The 18,559-nt window shown below is 41.9% G+C and overlaps 1 protein-coding gene across 1 annotated transcript; it reads left to right on the top strand.

The window, feature by feature from the left end:
• The first annotated feature begins 1,420 nt into the window (after positions 1-1,420).
• On the top strand, positions 1,421-18,192 carry LOC146310552 (uncharacterized). Its single transcript, XM_084742902.1, has 12 exons — positions 1,421-1,985; positions 2,573-2,706; positions 5,531-6,139; positions 6,387-6,439; positions 14,220-14,752; positions 15,156-15,252; positions 15,392-15,458; positions 16,826-16,886; positions 17,215-17,311; positions 17,531-17,647; positions 17,729-17,788; positions 17,906-18,192. The coding sequence occupies exons 2-12, from the start codon at positions 2,667-2,669 to the stop codon at positions 17,993-17,995; spliced, it is 1,824 nt and encodes a 607-aa protein (XP_084599028.1). The 5' UTR covers positions 1,421-1,985; positions 2,573-2,666; the 3' UTR covers positions 17,996-18,192.
• The last annotated feature ends 367 nt before the right edge of the window (positions 18,193-18,559 follow it).

The following is an 18,559-nucleotide window of genomic DNA, read 5'->3' as shown; positions in this document are numbered from 1 at the left end:
GATGAATATAGATGGGTTAATGGCACCACAGGTAAGAGGAATAATTCAGTTGTGTTGGTGTTAGACTTACAACCTCCAGTATAGCTCACAGGTTTACATAATGGGTCATAATGGGTTTATTAGGTTAAATAATCTCTCAGTTATTCTTGGAGACAGTAATTACCAAGAATAATACTTGTGAATATGGTACATTATATGAAAAGACTTAGAATTACCGATATGGCAAAATTAATAAGTTAGGAAGGGGTGATGTGAGAGCCATAGTGATATATTATTCAATGAATTATGGTGAAGTAAGAAACTCTACAAACCTGTTCACAACTCTACATGTCTTAAAACCTCAGATGGAGGATTAGGTGAGAATTAACTCAAACATGTTTGGTTGGAATAGGTTTATCCAAAGAAAAAGAAACGAAATGTCACTGCAGTGAAGACATAATGCAGTTCTTTACATTTCTGATTACAGTAAAAGAGCCCATTAAAGCATAAACTATGTATTAGTGTTTGAGCATATTAAAGAGCGGCATAGGTGTAATACTAATAGTCAAATATCAGTCAAAATTCATAGATGTGGTTCCTTGGAGCTTTGGATCAGCTTGAAGATGACATACAATACTCAGAATCTATCAGAGTTTTTAAAATGGGTGTGCAAACTTTTTATTAAATGAAATGGAGAGTGGAGAGTTAGGTGATTGTACTTATTATTTTGGTGAATGTGCTATTAGTATAATGAGTAATATCTAATTAAATTTGCAAGTCACAACTCATTTAAATCTGTAATGTAGCAGAAGCACAGCAGCAGACCACTATGGAAATAGTTTCTATTAATGTTTAGTGTTTTTATGCACTGTTTTGCTTCAGGTTTTTGCATAATAACTTGTGTTTATCTATAGTCTTTTTGTTTTGTTTTTTTTTTTTTTTCTTGTCTTTTGTCGATAATTGGATTAGTGTGTTATGTGTATTTTGCATATGACAAAATTAAATCAAATCATATAGTTGCAGTAATGCCAAAGAGTAATCAGACAAATAATTTCAAGATTCGGGAGGATTTTTTTCCCCCCCGACTTGGTTTATACAAATACGCCTACAATCATGTAAAATAATTTCGCCAGGAGGCTCAGTTATGAAAAAAACTTTAGATTGAGGCAGAAATGACAGAAGAACAATAATAAAATGTACATAATAAAAATAAAATGTGCAATAATAAAATAAAATATTGTGTAAGAAGACATGTGAACATAAAATAATAAAGAGATTGCACACAGTAATTGTAGAATATTGTTAAAATTGTTCATGTTAATTAATGATTTTATATATGAGCAAAAACTTTAGTTCAAAGCACTCAAATTTCTAGGCATGCAGATGTTGCTCTAAAACTGTCAGCATCTTAAACTCTCCATAATCTGTGGGATGCAGAGGCCAGAAACTCAAAGCTGAAGTCTGAAATAAATTTTTTATCTGCTTAAAGCAGGTGTAACAAAAGTGCAACTGGACTTTTTCAGCCTGGAGCTGTCTGGCTCAGTGGGTGAGTGGGTCATCGGCCCCGTGAGTGACGATCAGCTTCACAATAAGGGAAGAGATTAGAGGAGCTCCACACCTCCCAGAGGCAACAGGTTCCTCCTCACTCTGCCTAACTGTGCCCTCCAGTGGACACATCCAGCTGTTATCGGCGCTATCGGCCATCGATGTTCAGAGTGTTTTTCGCCCTTTTTTTTTTTTTTTTTTGAAATCAGGTTTTTTATTTTCTTATCAAGCTTTTCCCAGCAGGCAATAAAATGTTGCTCGGATTAAACTTTGCTCTGGAGGAATGCTGCAGCATTTGTCCATGTGCCGTTCCCTCTCCTCCTCAGTGAGGACGCAGCAGGGCAGTGCGCGCTGCTCCAACAAGCAAAGCGTGGAGGAGGAGAAGAAGAAGAAGAAGAAGAAGAAGAAGAAGAAGAAACTCAGAACAAAAGGATTTGGGATTTATTTGTCCGCTTTCAAGGGTTTGTATCCACTTTTTTATTGCTCTTCAGATAAAGAAAGAGGGTTTTAGCGAAGCGGCCGAAAAGTTAAGTGACTTTCCTGAACACGTTTTTCAACTCTTGGGCGCACACTTAATTCGAGTGTAAAAGTTTGGATTGCGCGTTTTAGTCTGTGGCGTTACATTACATTTTTCCATCGAAATATCTCAGATTTCTTTTGTCAGCTTTGATCAGTTGTTGGTTTTTCTCGCATTCCTCAATTTATTCTCGTGAAGATGATTTTAAACCTGGCATGCCAACAGCTTTGTTTGTCACTGTGGCCACAGTGAAGAGTCCTGTTTGTGCAGCCGAGCTCATCCCTGTGATCAAACCTCATTGTCTAAACAGGCTGATTTACTCAAAACATTCAAAAGAGCACTCTTTGACTTCTTTGTGACCTCTCTTAGTCTGCCTCTCACTGTAAGAGGAATCAAGATTTCTTGCTCTGAGCTGTAGTCACTGAATTATTTCTCAGCTGGATAACAGTGCATGACTTCATCCATCATCTTTCTGCATGTCCTGTGTGTGTGTGTGTGTGTGTGTGTGTGTGTATAGCTGGGTGTGTGTAGGTCACCTCCACAGTGCAACTTTGGGCTGGACTGAGTGAAAGAGCAACAAGCACCTGCAGGGCCCCATCAGTGGCCCGAACCCCGTTCCTGCAGTATGGGCAACTTTTCCAGCAAGGACGGCCATGGACCCACAGGTAGGTCAAAACACTCACACACACATTCTGCAGTTCCCTTTTTTAATCTAGCTGTGGTCAGAAAGCTTCTGTTGAACGTCTTTCCTCTGTCTCTGACATAAGGAGTCTGAGATAATGAAGCCAGTAGGGGAGAATGGAGTCAACTATAATAGGGGGCAATTGTAATACGCCCAAATTCAAGTGATGGCACTTGCTCTGCATGAGCTCACAAGGATTCTCGCTCTGCCAGTGGAACAGGAGCAGGATCATTTCATCTCAGCAGAAGTTTTCAACAAAAAAAGTTATTTTTTGGATGAATAGTATTTTCTGCTGCCATCTTACATGACTGTAGTCTGACTCAATCATCCAATTAGCCATATTCACTATCTGAAATTGCACACCTCTGAGCTAGAAATCTGCACACTAAAAATGGCAAATTAGTAGTTGAATCGCTAACGGTACAAAGATAAACACTATAAACTTTTACCTTTGTCTTTTGCAGAGGTTTAGCCATTTCAATGCCAGGGCTTACCTCCCGACGTGCAAATGTTCTGTGAAAATGAGTTCCTCCCATCACTCCTTGGCTTAGTGTAGCCCAAGACAGGTGAAACTGGTTTAAAGAGATACAAATTTTAGCTCTATGTTGCCTCTGAGCCACATGGGCTAATTTAAGCACCTTATTTGTGTTGACATAGTCTACTTTTTCTGTTAAAAAGATGTTTTGCTAATTTAAGTGTAAAATTACTTTTAATTAAATTCAAATAATTAAAATCTAGTGCCTACAATCACTGCCTAGTCTTCTGCAAAAATAGCAATAGACTTTTTTTTTTTGATGAATATGATGCCTGACATCTGAAAGAATTTGAAATGCCCCCACTAAGGGGACAGTTGTAAAAAATGTTACAAATACCCCCACTCTCCCCTACACACATCCACCTGGCAGTGTGTGTGCGAGTGTGATGGCCTCCAAAATAAAGCCAGCACACCTCCAGGCTGTGATACATGTAGTAGTAGGAGGTTGGCACAGGGAAAAAGAAGAGAAATCCAGGAAGAACGAGGATGCTGGAGACTGTATGAAAGAAGGGTGGAAAAGGGGTAATCAGGAAATTGAAGGCAACAAAAGGAGAAGCAAGCGGAAAGGCTGTGTGTGTGTGTCTATATGTGTGTGTGTGTGTGTGTGTGTGCTGAGCGGCAGCAGGAATCTTGGCAGCCCTCCTGTGTGCTGCTCAGTGAGTGGTCATTCTCCTCGCGTCCCTATGTGATTCGTTCTGGCCCCGCCGGGCCAGCTGTGATGAATCGGCAGAATTCCCCGGCTCAGCACAAGGGCAGTGGATTAATCATAGGAAGCCTAATGCTATCTGACACACACACACAGACCTCAGTGGCACACACACATACACACATACACATACACTCTCATTCAGTCAATCTGCCACCCGTGCGCATGGTTGGACGAGCACGTTAAGGTTTGGAATGAAGAAATAAAAAGCAGGGGTGGCATGAGAAAGTTATTAGACGATCCTGTCATTCCTTGCCGATGATTTGGCCTTACAGCAGGTGGTGCATAACTTTGCAAATGTTCGACTGCTGCTCTTACATCACTTAAGAAGAAGAAAAAAACCCCACTTTCATTCTTCTAGCAGTGAGGCTTTTGTCCAAACAAGGAAAAGGAGGAAAGAAAAGAAAGGAGACATGATGTCCAGCGGTTCCCATAGTTTCTTAAGTGGCATGCTATTATAGGCGAGGAACAGTGTGCCAAAAAGTAAAAAATCACTTGTGTTATTGTTATTGTGTCAAGTTTGGGAATTTATCTGCGGCCGACTGCAGCAAATTGGTCTATCTATGGGGAACATTTGTCGTCTGTGTATGTGTGTGTTCCTGAATTTGGAAAATGAGCATGGCAGCAGCGTTGTGGATGAGCAGACCAAGAGGAATGTCTGTATTAAAACATTCATCTTCAGGGCCATGGCCTGGATGTTTGCTGGCTAATGAGGGCCTTGCTGCTTCGGTCACCTCAGTGAATGGTGTTTTCAGTGTCAACATGCCTGACTAGTGACGACTAATCTGTTTTTTTTTTTTCCTTCATTCTGTCCATGATTCAGCTGCTCAGTCACTTCTTTCAATCTGTTTTGTTGTGTCTCTCACATTTTAAAGTGTCCCGCCACTCAAAATAAGTTGTTTTTGGGTACTTCAGTTACTTCGCTGCTGAAGGGGGACATTTTAAGACGTGCACATACAGTGTATGTAATGTCAGAAATCCCTCCATTACAGATTGAAATTCTGGATCAGGTATCAGAAAGTATGCAAGTCTATGCACTGATCCAATATCACAAAATTGATTAGCCCTGATACAGGACCCTGCACTGTGGTAAATCACAGTCCAGTATACAACTTACATATGAGTGTTGCAGAAAATTTAAAACCTCAGGCCCACAATTTGGCACAAATCTTTTGTTTGTGCTCCCACGTTGGTTAGGTTTAGGCAGGAGGAGTATCAGGGTAAGCCAATAAGAGGCAGAGTAGGCTGGGTCATGATTTTGCCTTCCTGGGGGAAAAAAAGTCATCTGTAGCCCTGTGTAAAATAACCATAGTTCGGTACTCAATAAATATTTTTACTCAAGATGAAACTGCACATTCTGACCAGTCCTAGGCACACCTGTGCAATAATCCTGCTGTTGAATCAGCATCTCTATATGTCATACCTGTCAGGTGGGTGGATTATCTTGCCAAAGGAGAAGATTCTAGAGAAATAAACCTTTTGTGTGCATAAAAGAAGTCACACATTCTTTACCTCCGCTCATGAAAAATGGGAGCAAAAGTGTTGTATGTATGTTTTTTTTTCTAGGGTCTCATGGGGATAGTTTCCACACACCTCCTGCTTCTCCACAGGGTGAGGGGCCTTCTTTCATACCTGGTGCCCCCCAGCTCCATCACCCTACTTCACCTCAACCTTCCCCTACCGCCCCGGTTTCATCTCCACCTCCAGTCCCAGTCTTCACATCCAGTGGGAGGAAAGCACAGCCCAGCACCTCCCCTACTTCTTCCGGTCCTCCTCCTGATTGGAGGCCTCATCCACCAGCCAGCTCAAACAGCTCCACCGCTGGCCCTGGAATTAGCCTGGTGCACAAAAAATCGGGAGGTACGGTGGGTAAAGTAGAGGCTGCTTTGGGGAGGAATGGGGGTCCTCCTACCTCCACCCCTCGGACTGTGGTCTACAAGGCAAAGACTGTGGCCAGCCCTACGAAGAGCCCCTCTTCCCTGTGTAGCGCCTCCCCTGTGGTGGGCAACTCCTCAGGGCAGAACTGGAGAGAAAGGGACAGTGGTCTGAGTCAGTCTTTACTGCCCAGTCATGAAGCTGAGGACAGCCCGTCTGAGGAGCTGGAGAAGCTGCTGGAGGAGTGTAGGACAACACTGGGTATCACCGCCACTCAGGACGGGGCCAATAACACAGCAGGCAAGAGTCATGTCTGTCCTAGGACTAGTTCTTTGTTTTTCAATACATTTTTCCCCCTTAATATACATTATAAACTACTGATAAATAATATTCATATCTGAAGAATTTTTGTTTGATCACTAAAACTTTTCATTTCATCATGGGCCTAGCATTTCCCTGTTTTGAGAAGGGCAAACCCATTTCCTTGACATTTTTTTGTATTTGATATGCATGTGATGTCTTCTGACTTTCTGTATCTTTCCCACAGAGATACTGAAGCATCTACTGACAGAAGTGAAGAGTTTGAAGAGTACACTGCAGGTGAGGTATGCCAGAAAGCTGTATGCTTTTCAGAATGTTTCCTCTTCCCCAGGTTTTGGTTGTGTGCTCACTGTTGTACGAATGGTACAGGCTAAACTGAACTGTGATTGTCCGGTCTTAGCTTAGCAAACAGGTAGACCCAGTATACTTGTCCAGTTTTGGTTTTCTTTTAATAAGAGCAACACTCAACAGTGTGGTGTCCATTTTTTCTAGCCATTCCAAAACCAAAAATCCGAGAGCCAAACTGTAAGGTATGTGTTTATCAGTTCTAATGTACGCTGTAAATGTTAGCATGTTTGACTAAGTAGCTTACTACCTGTAGCAGCCAACTAGCTCCTTCTTTCTCCTCCCCTGGAGATATTTTCACATCTAGCGCACTGATTTAAGGGCTGATAGGTGGTGATTGGTGGAACAAAAGAAAGACGAGCCAATATGTTTTTGGTGAGTTTTTGTCGAGTTTAAATGATGACGATGATGAAATTACGGTACATTTCATGCAACAACAGGAGCTGCATATTAACTAATGTTGCTAATGTTGCTTGTTATCTAAGCCACTAAGTTAATTATCAAAATGCTCAGAAACACTAAGCAAAAATTTATGGTGAATACCAATATCTAATATTTACCAAGATAACAGTGAACAGCCAAGTAATGAACTGAAGGATGAAAAATCACTAAGGTTAGAGGTAGGGCTGAACAGTATGGTAAGGAAATTATTTGAGTGAAATTGCAGTTGTGTTATATGATATGATAAGTGGGAATGATCATTTTAGCATCACAATCTTAAGTTTTACTGAAAAGAAAATCATGATGATGTGACATTTGTTGAAATCTCTTCCAAACAAGCATGTTTGAAAATTTGTAGGCCAGAGCATCGTCTGCAGGACTACAATACATCATTATAATGCTGTGTTCTCACACATTTTTCCTTTTTCAAAAAAAATTCAAATTAGTTCTGGTTCTACGATTTGGATGTTGCACTTGGCTACTTTTGATTTGATTATGATTAATCGTGCAGTCTTAGTTTTTTAGTTTTTACTCTTAGAGGCGAAGTTAATGTTACTGTGCAGTTGACAGGAAGTAAACGGACGTGCAGCTCATAAAACTTGTCACACTACATTGTGTTGGTATAGAAAATAGTTAGTGCTCATCTTTGAAGCCCTTTTTGATGCCAGCAAAATCTTGAAAATGCAAGAAATAAGTAGCCTGCTTTCATCTGCCACTGTCTTAAACAAAGGACCCACTTTTTCAAAAATGATTGTAACTTTTGAGAATGGTAATAATGTGTGCTGCACAAAAGCAGACAATTCGACAAACATACTAATGTTAACTAAAAGGAGTGAGACATAACAAATGGTCCATTAGGGATCACACTGACAGGGAAAATGCGTCAGTCTTCTAAAAATTGTAGTTTCGTCTCTAATTTTGTTTCTCATTTCTGACTAAAATGTACACTTTTCCTATTTTTAGTCCCTTCTTTCCACACATGAAAGATGCACTTTTTTTGCCAGCACACTTGAAAGACTGAAGTGGATAAGTATAGCAAAGTAAACAGGAAGTCAACCAGTCCAATTATACATGAGTCAGAGTGACCTTGCATCCAGGAGATAACACCAACACACACCCTGTCACCCTCCAGCCCCCGACGTCACAATAGACCTTGGAATGGGTCCCCCTGGGACTGAGGCTTTCCTGTCCTCTGCTTCTCTTTATCGTTGAGATCATCTTCAGCTCAGGCTTCTTGTAGTTCAAACCTGTAGAGCTGATCAGAGATAGTTGTATATGGTTGTTGCTCCTTTGAAAGGAGAACATAAATCTTGAACGTTCGCAGTGCACCTGTTGCCTTTGTTACTGATTGTGTTTGGTTTTGTTTAGGTGGGAACCCTAGATTTGTGAAACTTGCGCAATTTGTGCTTGTTGTTTCTTCAGTGTGCACTTTTGTAGAAGCTTATTACGTTTTCGAACTCTGTGGTTAAGATCTGGTTTGGGTTAAAATGGTCAATCTCAACCACTTTTTTTTTTAAGTAATGAATAAGGCTTCCATCAAACATTTATTTCTCTTCCTTGGACTTTAGCAAAAGGTGCTTGTCCAGTAGGGACACACCAGCTATTTTGGATTGACCTATGACACAGTTCCCAACCCGAAGTTGAATAAAATACACAGAATATGAATAAAAATTCTCCAAGCATTGCTCAGTCCTGTTGCTCAGGCATTCTGTGCTCATATGAGGATGGTGATATGCTGCAGTAATTTCCTGTCAGTCGTTCATTCCGATTCCTGACCCTCCCTTATGAGGATTGTAGCCAGAGGCTCCCAGCTTCCTTTAGATCTGCCACAGATTACAACAGCTGGAATATAACCTTCAGTATTCCTCCCTCAACCCCATCGTTTACCTCCACTTTTCTTCCCCCATCGCTGTCCTCACTTCTGTTCCATGTATTAGAATCAGAATTATTTTACCTATGATGACCAGGCAGTTGGGCTGTTTTGGGTTGAATTGTGCATCACAGTGCTTAGCTGAAAAGTCAGATCGTTGTGAGAGATGAGACATTTACAGAGTCAGTACACCAATAATTACATTAAAAGGCAAATTTCCAGCGTTTTGACAGCATCATGACCTGCTGACAGTGATTTGCGCTTCTTTTTATACATGTTGCAAATATTAATGTAACTGCTTCTCATCTTCTTTTGTTGTGTTTCCAGTAGATTAGATGCTAGTAGTTCTGGATTTCAAAATAAAAGATTTGAAAGTCAAAAGTACAACTGCCGAGCATTTATTTAACATTAAAAATGAAATGATAAAACAACATGTTAACAAACCATTTGCAGGCCAGCCCCCATAACATTTTTGGGGAGCAAATTTGGAGGGGACTGGAAGAATGTGGATTGCGGGAATGGTGGGACACACAAATGCAGTAACCGCTTTCCAATTATATTAGTAGGGTTTCATTATATTCCAAGCAAGTGTGCTCCAGCTCCTCTACTCCACACTTCCCTGGTGTCACTTCTTTCTCTACTTGATATTCAATCCCTGTTCCCTCCTGCCTTTACTTCCTCTCTCCTCCACTTTCCCACATCCCTGTAAGAGAACTGGAAATACAAGCCCTGCACAGGCCAGCTAAACCTCAGAGAGACTGTGGTATAGCACTGAGAGGCAGCCATGTAATAGAAGTTGGGGCAATCCAACACTGTGTTTACATGGGCCCTCGATAGGGCAATATAAGCTAGCAAAGCTCAGCTTTATGAACCCTCTCGGTCTGCTCTGCTGTCCTGGGAGTCTTTTTGTGGAGAGCCAGGGAGAAGGGGAGTGCAGTGCGGAGGAGGGGGTTCACATTCGGCTGTTCAGGAGACAAAACTTGTTTTGTTTTGTGCTCTGTAGCGAGGTGGGTGGGGGGGGGTTGAGGGCTGCAGCTTGCAGTGACTGACTAGCCATGTGCTTTTGTGTGCGTGCTGCACGTGAGACAGGAGACTCACAAACACGTACAGATGCATTGAGAGTCTTGGCTGATGTGATAGGTTCTTTAGCTTTGTGGGGAAGCGTTCCTCCTCCTCCCCTCCCGGTGCCTCTCTCCTTTTTCTTCATTGCCTCGTTCTTTCTCCATCAGAGAGCTGACCGCTCCTCCCTGAGCACAAGAACTCAAAATAATTACCCTCCAACTTTTGCTGCAGTGCTCCTCTATATCTCATCCCTCCCTTCCTCTCTCTAGCCCTTTTACACTGGACAAAACAAAAAAACTAACATCTGTCTTTTGTCTTCAGTGGGAAAGGATACAACTGGCTCAAATGCTTGATCGCTTGAAGGTGTATATTTACTGATGAAGTGCTCATCTTTAGTCAAATGGCTGTAAAACTGTCAAAACATTGTATTTCTTATCATTTCTTCACAATAAAAGTCCTGTTATTGTTATCTCTGACCTTTTATTATGAAGCAGAAGAATCCAGAAATGTTCAGTTTTAATTTGCAGTAATGTAGCATGACTCGTATCCAGCTGAAAGTGAACATGAAACGGTAAAATAAAGCAGCTACCTGACAGTGCAAATAACAGCGCTAAACTTCACATGACAGAGATTCAGTTAGAAGCTACAAAAGTACTGAGAGCTGAACACACACTTCAGAACATTTCTCTCTGCTCTCCTGTTGACGTATGAGCTGAGTCTTGGCTTTCCAGTGCATATCCAAAAAAAAAATGGGAAATGGGTTTGAAACCTACAAATGCATTCTGATTTTGTTGTAAAAACAGTATCTGTCCTTTCCCCACCCCTCCTCTATCTCACCTCCTCACCTCCTGGCCCGCTCTTTCACTTCCATCCATCTATTCATCTGACCTTAAGTTGCTTAAGCCTTTATTCTTTATCTCTGACCTCTTGTTTTTGATCTTTTTTTTCATGTGGCCATTATTCTTCCAGTCACATTCTGTCAGCTAAGCCTCTCCTCCGCTCCTCTTCATCCTTGCATTCACAAATACTCCTCTTTCTCTGTTTATCCACAGTCATAATGTATTTCTTAAAGTGAATTCTGAAAAGAAGACACATGATTACCCAATGTGCAGTGAGCTACTAAAGGCTGTTATCTGATGTACCATCTGTCTGCGCTTATGTGCACCACGTGTTCAATTGTCTTAACCAACAAAAATGAAAACACTCCATTCATGGCTGGGTGGTGGGCGTGCGTGTGGGTGGCTGGTCAGATTTGTGTTGTTCCCCCCCTCTCCTGGAGATTTAGCCAATCTCAAAGCCCTGCTTTGGAATCAGTTCCAGGTGAATGCTGCTGGAGATTTCCAGGAATGATCTCTTCGGGTTCTTTCTGCTCCCTTTTCTTTTTGCTAGGCTGCTCCACCAACTCACCAGACTCAAGAAGGGCCTGTATCTGGAGGCCACAGTTGGAGGCTGTTCACATGTTGAAAGAAGATTTAGTGTGTTTGGGAGGGGTTGGAGGAGGGGGTCTGTGTGCGTGCTGCGTCCAATATGCACTACAGAGGTAAACGGCAGTGACTTGGGACCCTTTTCTTTGATGTCTGTGGGTCTTTAGATATGCAACTTGTAGGCACTACCAAGTCATTTTCATGTGCCAGTCGGGGGGAATTTGGCCATTTTCTACGTGTGTGTGACTGTTGAAGAGGGATTGAAAAGTCCCTTAATAGGTGTAACGTTGTATTCAAACACTTTTCTGAATGCACACCACAGGCTGTGGAAAGCTGGAGAGAGGAACCATTACTGAGTTGGGGTGTTTCCCCAAGTATGTATTAGAAAGACTGGGTGTGGAGGTGAACTAGGGACAGATGGTTGGAACACACACACACAAACACACACATATATAAACACTGACACAATCTCCAAGTGTGCTGGATTCTTTCCAGGAATTGTCGGGAACTCAGATGTGCATCAACAGTATAGACACTTGTATCTGTGTGAGTGAGCCTGTGAAGGCTGGATGCTACATCTGGTCTTGCAGTGGGGCACTAGGTCAGCCCTTGAGGGATTATGTGTGTGTGTGTTTTTAAGACTGACAGTCCACACCCTTATCTCAGTGTGACTGAGGAGCACCCCTTCCTGTTTCCTTAAACAGACATGCTCCAGTTGGAGCGTCCACGTCCAGATAACAACGCTCTCTGAAGATCCAAACGGCTGTTTCACTATTACTTAAAGGGGTAGTTCAGATTTTTTGAAGTGGCGTTGTATGTGGTACTTGTATGTACTCAGTGTGTTACCCACAATAGATGATGATGATGAGTACTAGTGAGTGAAGTTAAGTAAGAGTGAACAGGGCCAGCAGCAAAATGTGTTTTAGCTACCTAAAGAAAGGAAAAAAAGAAGCAAATTCTCAGTTTGAGTGTAAGCAAAACTGCAATTCAATAAGCCAAATACTTTGGTGTTTTAAAGGGTAGTCCATTGCATAAGCTCCGTGCTGGTACTCCTCTCTGCTTCTCCAAACTGGGGCGTGCAGATCACCATCTACTGTAGGTAATACACTGACTATGTATAAGTACCTCATACAACCTCACTTTTCATTCCTTGTTATTCATTTGACACATGTTGCCAGGCAGATTGTGCTCCAACTTACTCTGAATGTGTCGGTGTGTGAGAGAAACCTTAACAATGTGGTTTGGTGGTGAAGTAAAAGAATAAGGGAGGTGTATGTGTGGGAGGGAGGAAGGGAATATGATATGTGTGTGTGTGTATGTGTGTGTGTATCCAGTGTAATCGGGTCCAGCTGTGGTCTTGAGTCACTGGTCAGATGAGGGAGCGACTTGGCTCAGACATTGCCTCCTCCTCCACATCTCCATCCATTCTTCATCTAATTACCAACCTTCCCAGCCCCTCCGCTCCTCAGCACTCCCTCATGTCGCTCCACGGGCAGTTTGAAATCTGTGTGTGATTTTAACCACTTTTATTGTCATTCCTTTCTCCTTGTCCCTCTTTCACATTCTTTCTTACCTTTCATGACGGTTGCTTAACTTTTGTTTTAATGGTCTGGTATTGTTGGCACTGTCTGGCTTCAGTGGTTCAGAGGGCGTCTTTTGATGTCTGGGGCAGTGTTTGTGCTTGTCCGAGGTGATAATACTCTTAAAGAATGAAAACTGGGAACTTTTTCTCCATCACTCATCCTCAGATACATGAAACTGAGTCTGTGTCGCAGTCATTTCCACAGCGCCAATGACACAGGAGGCAGTTTCACAATGCTCCCAAAATGTTGCTTAAATCTGTTTTTTCCTGTCTGTGTCCAGACTTGTTAGGGGTCTTTTTTTTGCCCAGAATTGAACACATATTCTTGTTGACTTTCGATGACATGAGTAAAGCACTCATAGCGAAACCTTTTGGCTCACAGTTCAGTTATGCCTCATTAGGGTTGACTCCACTCCTCTCTGCTTGCTGAGGCTTGCTGCTCACTTCAGTTCAACTTGTTGTCTCCTAATGAAGGCCAAATGGATATTTGATTGTTGACTTGATAATAGTCACTGTCTGCTTTAGGGTTCATCTTTGTTTTTGGCAGTCATATCCAGTTTGCATTTAAACCAGTTGCCAGTTTTTATCCTTTGTATGCTTTGTATTCAGGTTGTAGAAAGTGATTTGCAGTGGAATAATGCTTGTCAAAGTGTAGCAGCATGGTTTGCCTGTTTGTACTGTGATGAAAACACAAGCTGCATGTATTACTGATCTTGGCCCAGAGGTAAATTTGAATAGGAAACAATGTCATTTTAGAGTGTTTGTAATATTGAATTTTGTTAGCCATGCTAGCGGCTCAGAATGAATTATAATGATGTTTGTTCTTTAACTTTTTATTTGGTTTATGATCAAATACTTGCAAAACTGACATTCCCATATGCATTACCTTTGTGAAGAGAAGTCAACATGAAAGACAAAACACTGAGAAAGATACGTTTGAGAAGACCATTTGAAGCAAAGTGTGTGATATCTTCAAAGAAAGACAGGCACCACAAATATCAGTCTGTGTTTAGGGCTGTCACAGTGACTGAATTTCCCCTGTGATTATTTATGTTGGCTCAACAGCATGATATGCAGTGTTACTGCCATTGTTTTGTTTGTTTTTGCAAATTACTTCATTTTATTATAAAATATGTAATTTGGTAACACTAAGTGTAATGTTGGATTGTGGATCTCACCTCACTGCCGCCGTTGACTGCTGTGCATATTTTATCTAATGTAAGGTCCCATGGTGGTCCACCAAATGGTGAGAGACAGCTCTCTATTATAACATCTCTATTTGTGTTCATGTAAAGTGTCATGAATCAGTTGGAATAACCGTTTACACCCCTTCAGACGGAGCGTGGGGAATGGCTGCAGTTCCAGGCTGACCTGCAGGTGGCTGTGTCAGTGGCGGACCGCCTGAGAGCCGAGGCTGAAGAAGAACTGACGGCCCTCCGAACGGCGCACAAGGATGTGGAGAGGGAGCTGGCTGCTGCCCAGCAGAGGCAGAAGGAGGCTGATATACAACTGGTGACCCTGAGAGGGGAGTTGAAGGAGAGCAGACAGAGACTGGCTACCCTCACCCAGGCTCAAGACAAAACTGCCACCCAGACTCCATGTCAGGAAGCAGAGAGGCCCAATGGAGAACCAACCAACAGCTCTGACAGCAAAGAAGGGATCCAGAGGGGGGTGTGCAGATTGGAGCGAGAAGGGGTGGAAAGCAGGAGTAAGAATGATATGACGAAGAATGTTGCAAGTGAAGAGACCAGAACAGACTGTAAAGGTGTGACTCAGCGTTACCTGAGAAATGTGACCAATGAGGATAGGAGTGCAGAGGAGGTGCGATCCAGCGAGACACGACGGACGGTAACCACAGAGAGGTCAAGGTGAGATAAAGTTGAGCTTTATTTTTTAGGTAATACACAAAAGCAAACAGTACTTATTATGTAACACATTATTAAGGCATCATTTTGTGTGGGAGGCGTTTTAGTGTTCAGACAGTCAGATATTTCAAGACAAAGCTGCTTCTTTGTCTTCCACATTTTTTGTCTGTGACTTGGCAGTCACAAACGGATATCAATCACCAAATTTGGTCAGGACTGTGATTGTGGTTTCTTTTTTAGTGTTGCATTCAACCCACAGGCCTTCACTGAGCCATTTGAGGACAGTTTGAACCACTTCATTTATAGCTGGAACCAAGTAAAACAGCTGTTGCAGAAAAAATGCCATCAAAAACAGTTGGTTTGGTTTATCGGGCCTGTTCACTGAATGTGTGTTGTAATGTTACAGAAGCCTGTCCAGATTACCTGCTTCCTCAGACTCCCCCACCATGCAGAATGGAACGTCCCAATCCAACACTGCCTCGACACTTGGACCTACAAACAAGGTGAGATACTTTACGATGAGGAAGATCTTTCATTAGAGTTTGGTTGGTAGCTTGGAAATGCTTACACATTTAATCCATGGTTTGCTGTTCATGTAATTATTTTGACCTAATTCGAGGGAATCTTCTTTCTTTTTTAAAGAACTTGGGGCCTCTCAGAGGCAGAAGAAATCTGGATTGGCAAGACAGCAGGTCCAGCACTGATACAGGTGTGTATGTGTGTGTTCAAAATGCTTGTGTACAGTGTGTCACAGTATGCTTGTGTTTGTTGTATAGCTGTTTTTTCACTTCACCACTTTTATCCTAGAAATGCTTTTAAAAGTATCCTATGGAGATTTTTGTTTTTTTACAACTGGGTCCCTGTTTTGTTTGTATTGTACATGTGTACAAGGACACAATATGTGCTTGAGCACAAGAATGATAATTGACAGCAGCAACACGCCAAGAAGTGCAGCAGTGTGCTATGAAAGCCAGTGAGGAAGACTGCTAGCAAGTCGCAAATGTAAACAGTGCAGGTTTTAGAATATTCAAGAAATCAGCTTTGCAAGTATTAAAGGAAGAAGGAAATTCATTTAACATGTCAGACACAATGACACACAAAATGCATTTAGGTAAGAAACGTAACTTTTATTTTGTTTCCAAGAAAACTCCATTGCAAAACTTTAAAGTTGCACTAATGAACATTTTCATACAAACGATGGCTCGAATTTTGGGACCCCCTTGAGAACTAGATGGTGTGTCTCATGAAGCTTATCCTAATGATGTGAAAGGGGAAGCTCATAAACAAACTCACAAGTAATTTAGTTTAGTTGTATTTTATTACTTTATTTGACAGGGACAGTGCATGTTAATAACATTTCTGAAAATGTGCTAGAGTTTGCCAATTTTCATCTGTAGTGGCAATTATTACCAAATTCTGCATTTTCTCTGGGTCTGCAGAGCATGTTAGTGTTTTTCAGCTCAATGTGGTGCTTCTGTTTTGATACTCACTGTTCTTAATAGTGTTGTTTTCAGGAGACAAGCTCAAATAAAACAGCTGTACGCTACCTGCTCAGCACTAAACAGTAGACACATGAAGTTAGCTACCAGTGAAGCTTAAAGAGTCACTTTCTCAGGAGTTTGACACCAAAACAGAGCCTGAAGGAGAGTGAATACTGGAAATGCAAGTCCAAATGAATGTTGCTCTGTGTCTGCAGGATGTGTAAAAAGGATAAACAGGTGTTACCAGTGATACTAATTTAGGCCCAGTTCCATTCAGGTAAGGTGAGGTGGAAAGGCTCTGCTACACTAAATGGTGTGTGTGCTGTGTTTACTTTACTATTTTATATAAATATGGCTGCTGTGATAAAGCGCTGTTCTCTTCTACCTACTGCTTTACTTCATACAGTGAATGTCAGTGTCGTAGCTTGTTCTGCTTCAGTCAAAGTGGCCAAAAATCCATTACTTACTTAAACATGTAGACGTTCATGTTAGCATGTTTGAGGGTGTTTGATGGTCTGTCCTTCAGCCAGTACTTGAAGTGTTCATAATGACGGCATGCTGTTGGCTAATGAAGTGCGGCTGCTTGTCTTTACAGGAAAGCGTGAGGAGTCTCTGAACAAGTACAACTCTGCTCTCACTGAGCTGCCTCCCATTAAGTGAGTCTACACACACACACACACACACACCCTGACAAACCATTGTGTCCAAGAGACCAGTCCAATTGCTACATCCTGTGTAAATCTAATTACCCGTTTTGACCCAAGTACTTTTGTCTGGTGAACTCATAAAGCTCAATTTCGGGGGCCAAAACACCTCTCTTACTTGATTCAATGTGTCAATTAGGGTTTCCGTTCAATAACGGAGTCAGCTGTATGACAAGATTCTTTTATACCTCCACAAAAGCCCATCTGACAACAGCAACTCCTGCAGTGTTTGAATTAAAAGATTTGAAGCCCTCAGCAGTTTGTATCTTGTTGTTGTCAGGTCCCAGGATGGTTTCAACCTGCTGCTGCGTCGCCATGGAGGCTCAAAGAGAAACTCGCTGCTGCGCTGGTGTCAGAGCCGAACACAAGGCTACAAGGTTTGCATGTCTTATCTAGAGCTATATAAACACACGCTGCTCTTAAGAGGCTAAACCATAATGTCATAGATGTAATTGAATAGCATTTTCCCAAGCAGCAGCTAACGTGGATGTACTGATCAACTGGCTGGTGCTCCTGGAATACTCAGACCATTGCAGCTTCCACACGTTGGCTCTCTTGTGTTACCATAATCTTCTCTATCTTTTCTCTGCATACAGAATATTGACATCACCAACTTCAGCAGCAGCTGGGCCGATGGTCTCGCCTTCTGTGCCGTGTACCACACCTACCTCCCCTCACACATACCTTACAGCACTCTGACTCCAGAGAACAAGGTGGGAACTGAGCCTGGTTCCTTTTTAATGAATCGCACCAAGTGATTTATGGTGTTCAACTTATCGATTCTCACTTTGCAGAGGGAGAATCTCAGTCTGGCATTCAAAACAGGAGAGACTGTTGGGATTGCACAAACACTGGTGAGTCTTTTAGAAATAACATAAATCATTTTATAGTAGAGCCTCATCTGACATTGCTATGACAGATGCCAGGTTTATTTTGAGGTTATGAATATATTTGAAATCTTCGTTCCACAGACTGTAGAGGAGATGTTGAGAGCGGGTGGTCCTGACTGGCAGAGGGTCCTGAGCTACGTGGAGAGCATCTACCGTCACTTTGAGATGTGACTGCTGGAGGTACTGACAGACAATCCCACCATAGTGGATCCTTAAGGACTCCTCAAAGGAACCAATATAAGTTGTTTATACTGATTTCTCCCTGAATACTATACTTTGTTACTACATTTGTTGGGTGTCTGAAAACTGGAGAAATCAACATTCTTCTGTCAGCAAAAAAAAAAGACATTAAAGGCCACAGTTTGCAACTTTTCAATATGAAAATAATTAGATTATTGCTTCCTTTACAGTGCTGGATGTCTTACAAACAACAATGATAAAAACTTTCATTTCCTTTCATTTTTGTGTGACTTAACAGATGCTGGCTCAGGCAAGAAAAAGAGTGTGTCAGTTGACCCTTGCTAAGCCCCGCCCCTTTTTGCTCTGTGCTCTCGTGACGGTTAAGCAAGTTCAGTGCCACAGTCAAGTTTCTCATTTTCCTTTAAAAGCTGCACAGGGTCACTTCTTAAGTTAGCAAATGTTAGCAAATACTTGCTAACTATCTAGCTAATGTTAGCAAGGCTCTAACCAACTAGCTAGCCAACTTGCTAGTCAGCAAGTGTTTTGTTAGCATTA

The sequence above is a fragment of the Lutjanus erythropterus genome, chromosome 18 (assembly GCF_056507025.1).
Source record: "Lutjanus erythropterus isolate fLutEry1 chromosome 18, fLutEry1.hap2, whole genome shotgun sequence".
Lineage (NCBI taxonomy): Eukaryota > Metazoa > Chordata > Actinopteri > Lutjaniformes > Lutjanidae > Lutjanus > Lutjanus erythropterus.
This window is presented reverse-complemented; position numbering and strand designations above follow the sequence as displayed.

Coding starts and splice junctions, on each gene's coding strand:
- LOC146310552 (XM_084742902.1), top strand. CDS start 2,667: ATGGGCAACTTTTCCAGCAAGGACGGCCATGGACCCACAG. Junction 2,707..5,530: donor GGACGGCCATGGACCCACAG/GTAGGTCAAAAC, acceptor TTTTTTTTCTAG/GGTCTCATGGGGATAGTTTC. Junction 17,648..17,728: donor CTCTGACTCCAGAGAACAAG/GTGGGAACTGAG, acceptor CTCACTTTGCAG/AGGGAGAATCTCAGTCTGGC.